At 42.4% G+C, this 16073-nt stretch overlaps 1 protein-coding gene across 1 annotated transcript in view; it reads right to left on the bottom strand.

The window, feature by feature from the left end:
• Window positions 1-16073, bottom strand: part of LOC104375131 (uncharacterized) — a 198639-nt gene that overhangs the window by 53611 nt on the left and 128955 nt on the right. The window contains exons 6-8 of the mRNA XM_086618244.1: window positions 13353-13475; window positions 6710-6835; window positions 1949-2071 (exon numbers count right to left, since the gene is read on the bottom strand). Coding sequence (XP_086474370.1) covers window positions 1949-2071; window positions 6710-6835; window positions 13353-13475 — 372 coding nt within the window. The remainder of the gene's footprint in view (window positions 1-1948; window positions 2072-6709; window positions 6836-13352; window positions 13476-16073) is intronic.

Here is a 16073-nt window from a genome sequence, read left to right on the forward strand (position 1 = left end):
TTAGTGGAGGAGCAAGAAAATAAGGAATAATTGGGGGGAAAAAAAGAAACCATACCAAGAAAAGCTTACGCTAAATAGTGCTGCTGTGGAGCAGAGCTGCAGAAAACACCAGCCTCCCTGCAAAGACTGGCATCATCTTGCACATGGCAAACCCCCAACCGACCTCCTGCTCCTTCTCTTGTTCTGACGCTTCGCTTGCAAAATACAGATTATTCATCGCAACGATCCTGGGTCAGTCTTCTGCACACCGGAGAGGACAGTCCAGTATGCAGCTCCTCACCTTTTACCACAGCAAACCACTTTCAAACATGTTTTTTTTTCCTGCTTTAACCAGTGCCGTACTCGTGGCCTCTCGCACTTGAACACAAGGAGCTTTACGGATGCAATCAGCCTACTTGCAAAAAGAGGCCCCAGGCAGTGCAAACACCACACACCGACTCATGAAAATTTCAGGATAAATGACAGCTGCTCTGGAGCAGCAATGTGAGTAGCTGCTGTTTAGAATAAAATGGGTTATTTCTCCTTTTTCTGTAACAATTGTCACTTTGCAAGTAGAGTATGTTGGCAAATGCTGCAAATGTTCTTTTCTCTTTTTCTGCTTTTTCAAATAGAAAAATAAAAAAGTTGGAAAACTGAGCCACAGCTACCATCCTGCACGTGTTTCTCCATATCTTGGAAATACAGCTAATAGCTAAAGTATGACACTTTAGTTGCCCTCTGTCTCCTCTTAGCTCAGATTCCAAAAAGCCAAACACCAGCCCGAATGTTGCAAAAGACGTTGAATAATTTCCAGGAGAAAAAACCCCAACAATAATTGTATATCCATGGTAAGACATGACACAGTGATTCAAAAGACTGTTGCCATGAGGTTAGGAAGTAAATTTGTTCCAATTTTTAACATTGTGAGTTACCTAGTGCCTTAGTATATACATAAATTAACAGAATTGTCAACGCGTATCCGAGATAAAATGAGCAACTCGCTGACCCTAGAATTAAACCCACTGCTGTTTCCATCTATTAATCATCAATGAAGTGTCTACACTACTTGAAACTGTTTTGCTTTTTCAGTAATCTTACTCGTATGAGTAATGCCAGTAAGAGACCCCGGGGAATCACTGAGGTGTGTTACCTGCAGAAGGGTTTACAGGCAACTGTGTAAAATACTTCAGGTAGGACGTAAGGAATTTGCAAAGCACCCAGCACCCTCTGTATGTAAGATAACAATTTAAGTATTGGCAAAATTTTGGCCAAGTTTTCAAAAGGAGGAGTTTAAAATTAGTGTGTGAATACGTACCCTGATCCTGACAAGGCTGCTAAAAATCCATGCACCATGAAGTCCATAAGTGCTTTTTACTTCATAGAACTGATAAACTACCTACGTTCCAAGCATCTCATTAAAAGAGAAAAGCAGGTATTTTGGTCTCTAATTCCTCTACAATTCGGGTCAGAAATGCTTTAGATCTTTCTTAAAACCCTAGACTAAATACAGGACTTTGGAATCCAACTTTTTAAGCTACCCTCTTTGGAAATCTTACACTTCATGATTTCTTCCTTCACAGTAGTTTCTCTATTAATATGGAAACAGTTCTCCAGCTAAAAAGCCCTTTGAATTCTAAATAGGTTTTCAGTGACCTGGTTCAGAGTGTTACTTGAACCAATTTTCCAAGAGCTGTAACTGGGACATTATTTTAAAGGGACCCTACAAGAATAACACCACAGCATCTACAAATCCAGTTGCTAGAAAGTATCATTTAAGAGATCGTAGAGTCATTTTCATTACTAAAATGGTTCCTTCAAGACTATTGGCTGACATAAATATCACGGAGAGAACTGCTGTTTCAAAATGCATATGTATATTTGTATCACATATTCCTTTCCATTCAAAGCTCAGTGAGCCAGAGTGCTGAATAATACCTTTCTTCCCAATAAACAGTCCATAGTTTCTTACCTAAACAGGACTTTTTGTCTGTAGAAAGATAACGTCCTGGATGACACTCGCATTTTGCAATTCCTCTCTCATTTCGACAGATTTGTGAGCATCCTCCATTCCCACTTGTGCAGGGGTTTATCACTGAAACCAATTAGAGCACACTGTCAACTTAAAGATCACGTTTTTGTCTGAAAATGGTCTTACCTGCCATCGTTACAACTAACAAGGAATATTACTGTAGCTGGAAGAGATTAAACTGGAGAAAAAAAAAAAATTGACAGAATTTGGCGTATAGTAAAGCTATTGCTTTTCTGTATGTTATTTTCTCTGTTGCTGGAGAGCATTTTTCATCGAGCAGCAACAACGCTTTAAACAGCGGGAAACTGGGCTTGTATCACACTTTGGAAGTAGGACAAGGAAAGTGCACTTCATCCTTATTTTGCTGTAACTGAACAGATTTCAAGAGTTGCTCTAAACAATAGCAATTAGCACTCCAATATGTGTGAACCCATAAACACGTACCAGGGTGGAGTTCACCATGGAACAATGTGCATTTAAAGGTCTATAGAGGAAATAATTGCTGAAGAGCCCCAAAACATCTCCTTCAGTCTAAAAACATATGCCATTCATGTTGTACATCAAGATTTTTTTTCTTTTTTTGAATAACATACCATTGCAAGGATAAGCTGCGTTAAGCGGCATGTACTCAGAAACACTATAAAATGTCTGCAGAAGTCTCCACCTCTAAGATTTCACTGGGGTTTATGAACACATATCAGCTGGAAGCATGCTGATGTACTTGCCCAAATAAAGACTTCGCGCTCACAAAACTAGACCTATTGGGACTGTTTGGGCAGGTCTGATTTGGGTTAAGAGCCAGAGTTTTTGTACCAAAATCTGACACTGCACAAGGTTGAGGTTTCTGTTTGGAGTTACACTAACATAACTAGTTACACTAACATGCTGGTGAATAACATCACGTAGGCAAATTTAGAGGACACTTTTGAAAATGTGTCCTCTAGAATTCTGTTTATTTCCAAATAAAGCTTTTCCAAAGTTAAGCCTATTTCCTTACAATTCAAGCTCTAATTCAGTTTTAGCAGTTCACTAGTTATTGTCTGATTTGAGACATTTGACTGGTATTCCTCACTCGCCTCCAGCCTGATGTCTCCTTCACTGGCCATCCTGAGCTTTCTACAAGTCAACTTATATCAGGGCACCAGGAAGACAGTCAACATCAGTTCAACAGCACTGGCAGTGGAGTCAGGGTTTCAGTAACCCTGGGGAAAGGTTGAAGGTTTTTTCCTCTAGACCTTGCTGCTTTGCACTGCCAGCAGCTAACCACATGCACAGATATAGATACATTTAAACATGGGGTGGGTTTTTTAAATTTCCTCCAATTTTCATTTTTCTTTGCAGCCAGCAGCACTTTGTGCCACTGTTTTGCAAAGGAGGATGTTGCCCCAGAACACCTTCAAATCCCCTCATTTCCTCCTGCCATCTCAAGAACATAACCGTTCAAGACTGCAGGCTGAGTTTGACTTGACAGTTTTAAAGAAACGAATAAATAAATAAATAAATCACTGTTAAGGACGTAGAAGCAAAATTTGCTGTTGGACTTTCAACACAATAGGTTGCAAATAGTTTTCCAAGGGACAGCAGCACTTCATCCTACGTGACACTTTCAAGGCTGACAACTTGGCTCTGCAGTTCGACAATTTTCAGGCTACAAAGGATTTAGCTTAAAGCAAGAACTGGTTCCTTGCCAATATGAAATATTGAATTATTTGCTGAATCTTTTTCTATTTGGTAAATTAAATGAAATCACTATCAAACGGCTTCTGTTAAACCTGCATATTATAAAGGTTTTCAGAGCATCTAAAGCTTTAATTTGAGAATGATTACAGCATAGAGTAAAACTTGTAATACTCTGTGACATGACAACAAGCAAACAACAAATTATAGGGTAGATGTTGGTAAAACATAGTAATTTGAATAAAGATAGCAGGCTTGGAAGTTCTTAGATAAGATAAAAATGTTTGTAAAGGAAAGATCTTCAGGATGTAAGGCAACCACTGATTGACTTGTTTTCCACTGACATATCTGTTCCTTCCTGTTATAGGCAGGTTTCAGAAAAAGCTAAAAATAACTCATTAGTGTTCTTTTTCCTACATATTTGGCTCTTATTGTTTGACTTAACAACAACTGTGGATAACAGATTCCATCCTACGAAGCTCTATTCCAAGCTTTAAACACTATAGCAAAAATTTATTGGAACTGTTTCATTTCCTAGATGTCCCAGGACATCTAGGAACCTCATCTGAAAAAGCCATGGTGATGCATTGACCTGGGATGGCAGCAATGCTCTTGGTGAAGTGTGAGTATGGGCTCTGTGTGTGCTGTGGACCTTCCAGACCTTCACTGTAAGGTTACAAAGAACAGTTCTCCAGTCCTATCTGCCATGACCTCCTCAAGAAAGAGAATTGGGCCTTACCAAGTTAATTTTCTTGCTCACAGCCACAATGAATTTACATTGGAAAAAATATAAAGTGATAAGGAGTAAAATCTCCTTCCATGGCAGGAAAGATTAAGAGTGGAAATAGCATTGATGTGTAGAAGGGAAACTCAAAGTGGATTGAGAAAGATATTTGTTCTTACCATCCTCAGATAACCCAACAAGAAATTCACTCTAGCAGACATCTCACACATCCTCTTACACAAGTATCACAGCCACTGCTGACCGCATCCATACATGCCTCACCCCTGGAGCAGCTGCCTCACCACTTTGTCTGCTGCCGCACCACTCCATCGCATCGCTTTGCCCCCGTGCTGAAGGCTGCACCACCCTGCTAGGCTTGGGTGTTTCTGCATGGCCTTCCAAGGCTACGAGCTGCGGCATTAGCTCTCAAGCAGTCAGCAAGGAGGACCTCACACCTTCAGCACGGCTATGCCTGCTGTAGCAAATACCCTCTTGACGCTGTAGCTTCTCTGTCGAAACCAGCACTACAGCAGCCGTCCTCTCTGGCTGGAAATTAAAAGCAGCCACGCTCACCTCCTCCCACCTTTTCTACTTAAAACACCTTTAATTGCCAACACAAATGTATTCATGCCCACTTTATGCTCATTTGTTCCCGTACAAATCTTGTCCATCACCTTAACTAGCACTTTTTTCTCCCAGGTGTTTATTCACTAAGGTATTTATGGGAGAAAAACATCTCACTTGCTCTTCATTTTGCCAGCTGAGCTCCCCATGTGAGACAGATTCTCCTTCCACTGACCACAGCTGTCCTCCTGGGAGGCTGCGCTATTACATTTGGATTTACACCACCCTAAACCACAGGTAACCAGACACACACGTGAACTCCAGACAAGGTCTCCCCTGCCAACGAAGCTGACCTTGCCCCTTTCTCCACTGTTCAGTAATTAATGGCTGGTGACGAACTGCTGCCTTCAGTGGGTGGCTGACCCTCATCAGCCCCACGATGCGAGGGAGCGAAGAGTCACAGCTGCCGGCGCGGTGGCAAAACCTCACTAATTAGGGGACTGAGGCTGCTCGTTTTGCTGCTAGGCTGAGCCAGAGCGCAGAGCGGCACGCGAAGGTTTGTACTGCTTCCGTGATTGCCCATGGCACAACTCCCATCCGACCGGGCATCGCCATACTCAGACCCTGCCAATCCAACCTCTGTCCCACCACACCACCATAAAAACCACCCAAAAAGTTTTATGCAGGGGTCCGCATGCCCAACTGGCTTGGCCAAGGACATCTTGCGTGCTGGAGAGTGGAGGAGTCGCAAGAGGTTTGGAAACAGGCTGGAGAACCAAGGAGGAAGGTGGAGAACTGAGGAGGAAGGTCTCTAATGTCCTGTGCCCACTAACGCCCCCCTTTTCCCACCCGTTCGGACAATCTCAGGGACAGGACATGGCTCGATGAAGCGCAGGGTGTGCAGTCTCTGTGGAGGGCAGGACTCGGGGAGGCCAAACCCAAAGGCCAAGCACTCGTTGCACACAGCATGAGTTGGAAGCAAGTTGAACAGCAGGATTTACTTACACTTTATACACAGCATATAAAATCCCTGAGCAGAAGAGGAGCCATATGGAAACGGTTTTGTGACAGGAATTTTAGCACAATAAATCCATAAATTTGGCCCTATCTGTCTCTGGCATGTTCAAGGGTACCATGTGTGTGTGCTTGTGTTGGGGAAGGGGGGGCTTGCCTTAAAAACTGATGAATATGTTAAGATATACGAGAGAAAAAAAAAATACTGAAACCCAAAGGTAGCGTTTCTGTTCTGCTTGTGAGAGTGTTTGCTTAGAAACCTGAAGGGGAGGATGAATGAATCAGACTGCGATTAGGAGCAACGTAAGCCAAAAGCAGATAAAGGAAAGGCTTTACGTAGAATAAAACATGAATTATAGAATCATAGAATCATTCTATGATTCACTAATAAAACATGGTATACAGGCCAAGTCTATATACAGCCTGATGAGTAATAAAATGCTAGAATTAATCCATGCTTAAGTTCCTAACCTATGCCATCATTGTCAGCGTGCAACATACAGTCAGAGGTCTATGAGGCCAAAACCTTGTTTGAAGATGTGAACCGACGTGAACTTCACACCTCAAACACATGTTGTTTTAATCCTCTTAATAAGCGATTCCTAGAGCTGCTTTTGTCAAGCAGGGTGAAATAAGAATTAAAACAGTGACCCGAAGCACTACCCTGGGGTCTTTTAAATCGCCTTTGATGTGTGTCTCCAGGCAGGTAGCACAGGACCTACCTTCACAGGATTTGGCATCCGTCTTCAGCTGGTAGCCCGACTGGCACTGGCACTTGTATCGGTCTTCACCGAGCTGAACGCACTCCTGCTCGCAGCCCCCCTTGTTAACGCTGCAGGAATTGACGGCTGGAGCCAAGGAAGCATTGAAGGAATGCATGTCAACAACCTAAGAAACTTATCTCCGATTTTAAATACATAAACGACAGTAAAAACACAGAGCGCCTCGGCGAACAGCTGTCAGAAACGCACCTGTCCCCAACCCCTGCGCGATTCCTCCCCTTTGCATTCACCGCGCTTGTCTGACACAGCGTCCCACCTCGGCGAAAGCCCCCGATTCCAGCGAGAGGCAAGGCAGATCTAAGAGCTGCGATGCTGACTGAAGTGCAGCCACCCTTTGATCTGACAGCAGCAAAGCACTCGAGAATCCACCGAGGTAAGGAGGGAAAACCGAGCAGCCCCACTGGCACTTGCTCGTTATTTTTTTTCTGTCCCTGCTATCATTGATTTAAAAAAAAAAAAAAAAAAGAGATTGTCTTTCAGGTTTATTTCCTCAGCCTCATGCATAGGAAGCTGCAAACAACAGGAGTCACAAGCTCCGCAGAACGGACTTACAAAGTAAACCACAAGGAACAAGAGGCCCTTTAGTACATCTCTAAAGATGCTGCTTCTTTTACCCAAGCAAATTAATATTCTTTTTTTGTTCAACATATATCCCCAGCCTCTGGAGGAACATTTCTCCTCCTGCCAAAATATGTTAACACACACCCACACCTATTCGCACGCTGCCTATAAAAACGAGATGGATTGTTTGAACCTGTTGTTGTGCCGTACGTATTTAAGTGTGAGCGTGTGCAGGACCGCATCTATATATATTTTAACAGCAGGGATGTATTATGTTCTCCAGGAGTAGCTGGGAAGATTATTCGGTCCTTCGTGGAAGGTATGAAACTCCAGACCCAGTGAAATCAGCAAAGAGCTTTGATATTCATTTTAGGAATATTCATATTAATTCTTTTATCTGTCATAGACATTAAGAAAACATTAGTCACAAAAGCTGCTGTAGGATGCATTTCACCCTATGCTACCAATTACCAAAGACTTAGTTTGTGCAGTCAAATACGCGTTAAAAAGACAAAAAGAAAAGCAACTTTGGACATTATCGTGGATGCACACACAGCAGTAGCCAGGAGATGCCTCGCTGCTCGCTGGACCTGACCCTGGCTTCTGATCTCCACTTGTGTCTGCAAACCTCCCGCCTGGTCAGCGATGTGACTTGAAAGCAGCTCCATTTCTACACGGGAAACAGCAGACCCGATATGCTCAAAGCTTCCTGCTTGCTGCACATTTGTATCCAAAGCCCTGTTTTTCAGCAAGAATATTCAAATAAGATGAAAACATTTCAGAAGATGAAAAAAACGCCTTAAATCGGCTCCAAGCGACAGCATATACATCTCGATTTTTAAAAGTGCCATTTTCTCTCTCCTTTTCTGGACAAAAGCCAATTTGGATGTAAGGGGAGATGAGAAGCAGCCTGCCGTACCCAGAATTGTAGAGGCTTCGAAGCCAGAAGGGGACAGCAAGGAACTCCAGTGCCAAGAGCTTGTGCCAGTGGGGTCGCACACCCTGGCCCAGCACGGGGCTCTGCCGTGGACGGGGAGTTAGGGATGGCTCTGGAGCAGCCATGGCCAGGTTGATCATGCCTGCTGCTGCAGCTACGTGAGAAGGTGCCAGACTGAATGAGAAATGCCACCGGAGAAGGAAGAGGATGAATTGTGCTTCTGCTGCCAGACACCAGCAACGCATCTTCGATTAGAAAAAGGGAGAGATTTGGTACATTGCAAGTCTAATTCCACCTCTCAGAAAGGGGCTCGCAGCTGGAGGTCTGAGTACCTGTGTGGGGCTCAGGCAGAAACACGGCATGCCCTCCACTGTCAAAGACTTCCTCATCAAGTCTGGTAGAAAACCAGTCCCACTGGTCAGCCACAGTGACATGGTTGGATGGCCAGGTTGGACGAAGCTTTGAGCAAGCTGGTGTAGTGGAAGGTGTCCCTGCCCATGGCAGGGGGGTTGGAACTACATGATCTTTGAGGTCCCTTCCAATCCAAACCATTCTATGATTCTATGGGCCCGGCTCCCACTCTCAGGGAACAACGCTTGGCGATGCTGAGCGAGGGAGGCAGCATCCCAGGGAAGGCAGCGGGAGACATCACACAGGAAAGACAAGGATCTGCTGATGGCTGAGAAATATACGTTTCTCAAGTAATTATTTTTTATAATCATGTTTATATTTTTATAAAAAACCCTGAGTATAAAGCCATAGTTGTAGGTATATGTAGCAACCACAGGGTTAGAACATGCGGTCTCTACAAGTCTGTGTTTTCCACCACCTTAAGTCCAACCTTATCAAATGTAACTTCAGACATACTGAGTTTTTATTCATGTGGAAAAACACAGACTATAGATTTGTAGAGATATTTTCTTTGTTATTTCCTCTATTAAGAGCCTTAGTGTGTGAAGGTCTCCATAAAACCCTACATCTCAAATCACAGCTTTTCTACATAAAGCAGACATCAAAGATTAACAGAGATGAATCTCTGGCACCAGGGTTCTAAAGACTGCACTCTGATTTCACTTCTAGGAGTTGATAAAAATAAAATCCAGTGAAGACAATGAATTTATGTCAGTCCAACAACACAGCTCGATACTACGATAAACATGTTCTCTGTCCGAGTTTCTACTTTCCAGACACCAGTAAGTTAAACTTTAATGAAGTTAAATTCATTACATTAATGTAATGAAGGCATTAAAACCAAAAACTGGACAGTGTTACCTTTGGTTGTTCTAATTACTTAATTTGTAGTGAACGTTGAAGTCTGGCACATATATCGAAAAATGAATTCAGTATTTTACAAAATTTGTGGGACCAAAAAGCTAAGATAGAAAAGGAGCATTGAAAAAGATAGGATACTGGCATGACAAAAAGTATCAGAGATCAGCAAAAGATTAAAGAAGAAAGTATTTCACTTTCCCAGGCTAGTTATCACGGAACAACCCATTTTAGAGGCTGTTTACCTTAGACTACAAGAAGTTTCTAATGAGAGCAGGAGAAGTGACAAAGTCCAAACAGATTTCTTGAAACCATGGTATTCTGAGGCTCATACTAGTGATGGACCACCAGCAGTTAGTCAGGATCTCAAACACACTGTGACGATGTGGTAGGAGGACCAGACTCGCTGGAAAGAGCTTGTGACAGAAGTTCAGTAATCTTCCATGCAATCACATGAGAAAGTAGCTTATCCCAGGTTTTTGACTCTTCAGATGTAGGCTGAATATCTTACGAGAAGATAGATCCACTTCCTTATGTATGGGAGACTTCCAAGCCATCTAGGCTGCAAAATCTGCTTCCCCTCAAGTGATTTTGGCACTTTTGCTCCCAGAAACATAGGGTTGCCAAAAAGAAAAAGACGACGTGGAAAGAATGAACACAGCAGAAATCTGGGCTGGGTTCATCTAAAAGCCTCTCTAAAGGGATGCTTGTTTCTTATTTCTGCAGCTGAGATAATCACCTTCCATAAACAACTCACTTCCAGAGCATAATCCCTTTTTATTCCTAGTATGTGGGAGAGATCGTTACATCCTCTAATGTATCCACGGAAGAAATATTATTGCTAATGCAAGCCCCATTTGAAACGCTAGATTTTCTGCTTAGCTGCACTAGGTCAAAAGAGAGGTGCATTATTGGGTTTACTTCTTGAAATGATGAGTGCTCCAAACTGAATGTACAAACTGGTGCAGCAGAAGAGGCAAACTCTCCATCCCCAACGGTCAGTGCAAGCAGTTAGTGCCCAAATCCCGACGCTAGGCACTCCTGGATTACTGGTTTATATGAAATGCTTCTCTCTGTCCTCATCAATTAGTAACTGTCTTGTGCTCCAACGCACGAGAGCTTATTGTATCCATTTATTTTGGTGTCTTGTCTAAACAGCTGAAACAGAACTCAATATCCTCCGCTCCGTATTGTGGATATCCATTATCATGATAGCAGTTCTCTCTGAAACTTAATCCTGTTTCTCATCTTAGGATTTATTTCTGTTTCTCCTCTGACAATTTCTGAGATACTGCAAACAGAACTGAACATTGCGTTAAGTATTTTTAATAACTTCTTGTGAATACTTGTATTTGTGAAATGAAAACTTGCTTTCTGATAATGCTCATAGCTAGGACAACTCCGAACTGAGCTTCCTGCTTATTTGTGCTATGAGAGAACTTTACTATTCTATGTCCACAGAAGGTTTTACATATTACACTGGTAAATTCGTTTAATTGCCACAATATCTACTTTTTCCATTTATTATTCAGTTCTCTTGTTCCTTTCCCCCCTACCCCCAAGCTACTTTAGTCCTTTTTGTGTAAAATTATCTCTCCACAACAGCTGAAAATTAGACTATTCAGAGAGACAAACATCACATCTTTCATTTCTGGGTCTTCCCTGGTCAGAGCTGATCAGATTGAAACGAATTTCTCTCTTTTCTTTTAATTCACAGAAAACCACTAGTGTTTCTTCCTAAATATGAACCGTTCTGCTTTTACATTAATTTTATTTCTCTCACATTAGTGTTTCCTTACCCATTCCTTCTCCAACTAAGAGAATCAAGAAAAGACTGAGACTTCACCGTATTTTTAAGAGCAGTTAATTACCAAAGCACTGGAAGTCTCTCTATACAGTAAACCTTACCCAAAAGGGTAAGTTCTTTAAATAAAAAAAGTATTCCCACAGCTTGAGCACTGGGACGTCTTGTGTTCTATCGTGTCAGTAATTTATTGCTCTGATAATACCAGAAATGACTGATGACATATTTGGGTGACATTAAGCACAACCAAGGGACTTTGTGCAAGAACCGAGACAATGACCAAACTATGAGTGAACCTATTCTGCAGATGTGGTCCAACCATACTTGACTATTCTTCTCATATTACCTAAAATCAGGCTTGAAAGTTTAAACAAATGACATCCTTTTCTCCTTCCCAAATGACAGAACATTTTAATCCTTTTTGCAGAATTCCACAACTTGACTTTTGTACCGATTTAAATGCAATATAAGGACAGCATATTTTATTATTATTCTTAGCAAGATGCAGAATTAACTCTGTCTCTCCTGTTTCAGGGCTCAGAGTCCAACCGGAGAAACACAGGGTTTATTTCTGGTGGCAGAGATGCTAGTCCTTTCCACGAGCACAGAAATGGGCATTGTGTCACGGGCTGACCTGCTGAGCTCCATGGTGCTCTCGTTTACATGAGCATACATGGGGTAACTCCATACTGTACACCAGTGGCTTTTTAACCAAATCTGAAAAACTAGGTATAGCCTTTGGGATCATATCTACCCTCTTCCTACTGTTTTCTAATGCCTAGTTCTTGGAATGGGATTCCTCTGAGCAACCGTAGCTTTCACAAATCTATAGCACCCTAATTATCAGGCCACAGCATGAGCAGAATCTCAGGAAAACTGCTCAAAACTCTCAGCTTCATGTGCATGGGCACCCATTGCATGAGCTAAAAGGATAAGCACAAAACTACACATTCATGTAATATGCCTTGGAGGAGAGTTTTCACCCCACCCCATCCATCCTTCTCATTGTGCCTGATCACTAAAATGTAAAACAGACCCAAGCAGACAATTCTGCATTACTGTTTTACCTAAAAAATTCAACACGCAGCAAAGGCTGAGGAGATGAAAGGTAGGGCTTCTCTTCATGCACTCTCTGAAAACCAGAGAAAACCTCTGAGAACATATTCATTAGCCTTTTAGAGCTCCCTCTCTATCTACCAGTCCTTAGCACCACATTCTCAATGTATCTCAGTAATTCACAAATTTGGCCTCTGCTCTTGATCTTCCCAAGAGGATTGTCTGCTCTGCTCACTGTAGCACAGTCGCAGAGATTTTACTTCATCATCTCACACCTCAACCCAGTTAACGATGTCCTCCTGCCTCTGCTCATGCCGCCACTTGGGAAAGCCTACAGCTTCCCAATCTGGGTAGTCCGACAGAGGTGGTCACCTACTGTAAGGTTAAATCCAACTTCAAGGTGGCAACCACAAGCTTTTATTTTGTCTTCATCACTTAAAACACAAGCTGCGCTTTGGGACTCCTTGGTTGGAAGAGCAAGAATTCTGCCAGGCATCCATGGGCAGGAGATTTCACTATCCATTGTTTGTACCACTTCAGAAAAAACAGGCGAAAAGACTAAGTAAGAGGAAGAGTAACGGGGGCAGACAAGCCCAGGGCATGACTGGAACATGCAGGCAGATGTGACACAAAGGAAAACTGCTCAGAATAGGAAAAACATTTTCACTGGAAATGAAGACTCCCTATTTCTTTAATGCCTGCTGCAAGACAAAAGAAGTTTTCACAATATTGCATCACAGAAATACGAGACACCGTCCTGCTTTTTTTCTCAAAAGAAGAACACGTTGGAAACATCTGGATTCTCACAAACTACTTGAACTGGAAGGGATATCAACATCCCTGGTGAATTAGGCAAAACTCAGGCTGAGGAAGTCTACAAACATTTAGACAAAGACAGGGTTAGCAGAGAAAAACATGTCTTGAAGTATGTGAAGGGCTTGTTAATGTTGTATTACCTATGCAGGTGCGTCCGTCGGCATGGAGCCTGTATCCCACCCGGCACTGGCAGTGGAAGGAGCCGTGCGTGTTGACACAGCCTTGCTGGCAGCCCCCATTCACCACCAAGCACTCGTCCACGTCTGGAGAAGGAAGGCAGACGACAAGAATTACAAGACAGCCTCAGCAAAGACATACTCTGGTTCTCCTGGACGGCATGGAGCTTATGCATAATGCAACCATTACACTCAGGCTGGGGTTTTGTTTACTTTCCTTCTGCGCTGTAAACAGAGCAAAGAAAATTGAAATTTTATGGTGTTTCTTAAAGTTCCCACGGGCGCTGCCTCTGTAGTGCCTACTTCCGAAGCTCTTGCATCTGTGACATGACTGTTTCCTCAGAGCCAAGAGAAAAATACAGGGGAAGAATCAGGGTAAGATAACACATCTGAGCTTGTAGGTACCACTGGTCAAACATTGGGCTTTTGTAAAAGTTTGCTGTATGAAGATTTCCTTTTGCATCAGGCCTTTAATCCTATTAGCGGGTGCTCTTGAGGGTATGAGCATGTACAACTGACATCAATGGAAAAAAGCCAGGCAAGAGGGGAGACCACGCTCTCAATCAACAGTATATGCTCAACCATTGAATACGCTGAGAGCTTAGACACTACATTTGAGAAGAATGATGATTTTTGTGCCACATTTTCCAAGAATCTTGTCCCTCAGGCTTCCTCATGTTCACCTGAACTTTCTGTATCTTCTCAGATGACTTCCCTGAAAAATTATGTGATTCCCTGATGATACCTTTTCCAAACCTAAGCAGGTATCTTTCTGTATTTCACATTTTAGGGGATTGCATTCAGTCAAATGAAACTAGCTTGAGAACACTGCTGTAAAGTTTCATCTGAGAATGACAGACAATGATGGACAAAAAAGATAGAGAAGTTTACTTAAACAGAATAGAATCATAGACCTTGAAGATCACCGAGTCCAACCTTAATCTAACACTGCCAAGTCCACCACTAAGCCATGTCCCTAAGCACTACATCTACACATCTTTTAAGTATCTCCAGGGATGGTGACTCAACCACTTCCCTAGGCAGCCTGTTCCAATGCTTGACAAGCCTTTCAGTGAAGAAATTTTTCCTAATATACAACGTAAACCTCCCCTGGCACAACTTGAGGCTGATTCCTCTCATCCTATTGCTTGTTATGTGGGAGAAGAGACCATCATCCACCTTGTTACAACCTCTTTTCAGGCAGTTACAGAGAATGGTAAGGTCTCCCTTTGGCCTCCTTTTCTCCAGGCTAAATAACTCCAGTTCCCTTAGCCACTCCTCACTGGACTTGTGCTCTAGACCCTTCACCAGCTCCGTTGCCCTTCTTTGGACATGCTCCAGCACCTCCATGTCTTTCTTGTAGTGAGGGGCCGAAAACTGAACACAGTACTGGAAGTGTGGCCTCACCAGTGCCCAGTCCAGGGGGACAATCACTTCCCTAGTCCTGCTGGCCACACTATTGCTGATACAGGCAAAAGTTTAAAACAGATCCACAAAACTGAATTTCCAAGAGTATCACATAAGCAGTTTCTGCATCTTTTCAGCAACACCAGATTACTGTAAATAGCATTTGATTGGCATGTTGACAACCATTGCCTTAAAAATCAACGCAGAAGTCCTTGGAAATAAGGGTCAGTTAGCCCATTTCCTGACAAAATTTCACCTGGTAGATGCTTGTCTAGAATTTGTTTGTCCTTAACAGCCCCCAGAGACAGCAACTCCACCTCCCTCCCTCTCACCCAGAGGCGATGCTGGTACCAAATTATCCTGGCCACCAAAGACATTCTCCTCTTGCTGACACCAAACCTCTCTCCTGCAATACACATCTATAAAGAGCCCACCTTTCAACGTTAAGGACTCCCATCCATTTCACTGCTCTTTAGATCACGTTCTCAAATCATTTAAGGGATTTACCCACCCAAGTGGATGTGGATGAGGAGATTGGGATTTAAAGACGGAAAAAAGTGGTTTCAACAACAGGTAGGTCTGCAATTGCTGTTGCGGGGAAGGGAGCTGGCAGCTGAGCAGAACACAGACATACAAAGAGGGGCTTTCCCCCCCCATATAACACTTGAGGAATGAGAAGTCTGGCTTTCATATTTCTGCTGTTGATATATCTGCTTTGCATTTAGCTTTCACGGTTTACATTTTTTAATGCTTTTATGTTTATTCCATTTTAGAAAATCTTATCAAAATTAAACGGAAAAGGAAGTTTTAAAGATGACTTGGAAATGCATAACGTCCTGGTCCTAAGGAAATTAATTTATAAAGTTAAATTTTAATACTTCACATGTGAATTTCACTCACCTAAAATGAAGTTCTGGTGTCGACGAGTGTTTAAATTCAGACCATTTGCTAACACACGTCACTTTAATCCTTCTCCTATATTTGCTGTTTTATTAGACTGTATACTATATATATTTCCTACTGCCTGGAGACATCTGGAATACTTTTTTTTTAAACAGAAGGTTTGCTTTTTTTTAATGTAAACAGTAAACAGAAAATGTTATTCATCTTGTTGAATGTTACACTGTTAAAAAATAGCCTGCTGGAAAATGCCAGGATGAAATCAAAACCAGGAAACTATTTGTCTCAAATATCACAGAAATAAAATAAGCAAAAAAAGGCTCAGAAAAATATAACAAGGAAGCAGCTGAACTATACGGTACACCACGTTCTAGTATT

This window comes from Tauraco erythrolophus, chromosome 11 (genome assembly GCF_009769465.1).
Source record: "Tauraco erythrolophus isolate bTauEry1 chromosome 11, bTauEry1.pri, whole genome shotgun sequence".
Taxonomy (NCBI): domain Eukaryota; kingdom Metazoa; phylum Chordata; class Aves; order Musophagiformes; family Musophagidae; genus Tauraco; species Tauraco erythrolophus.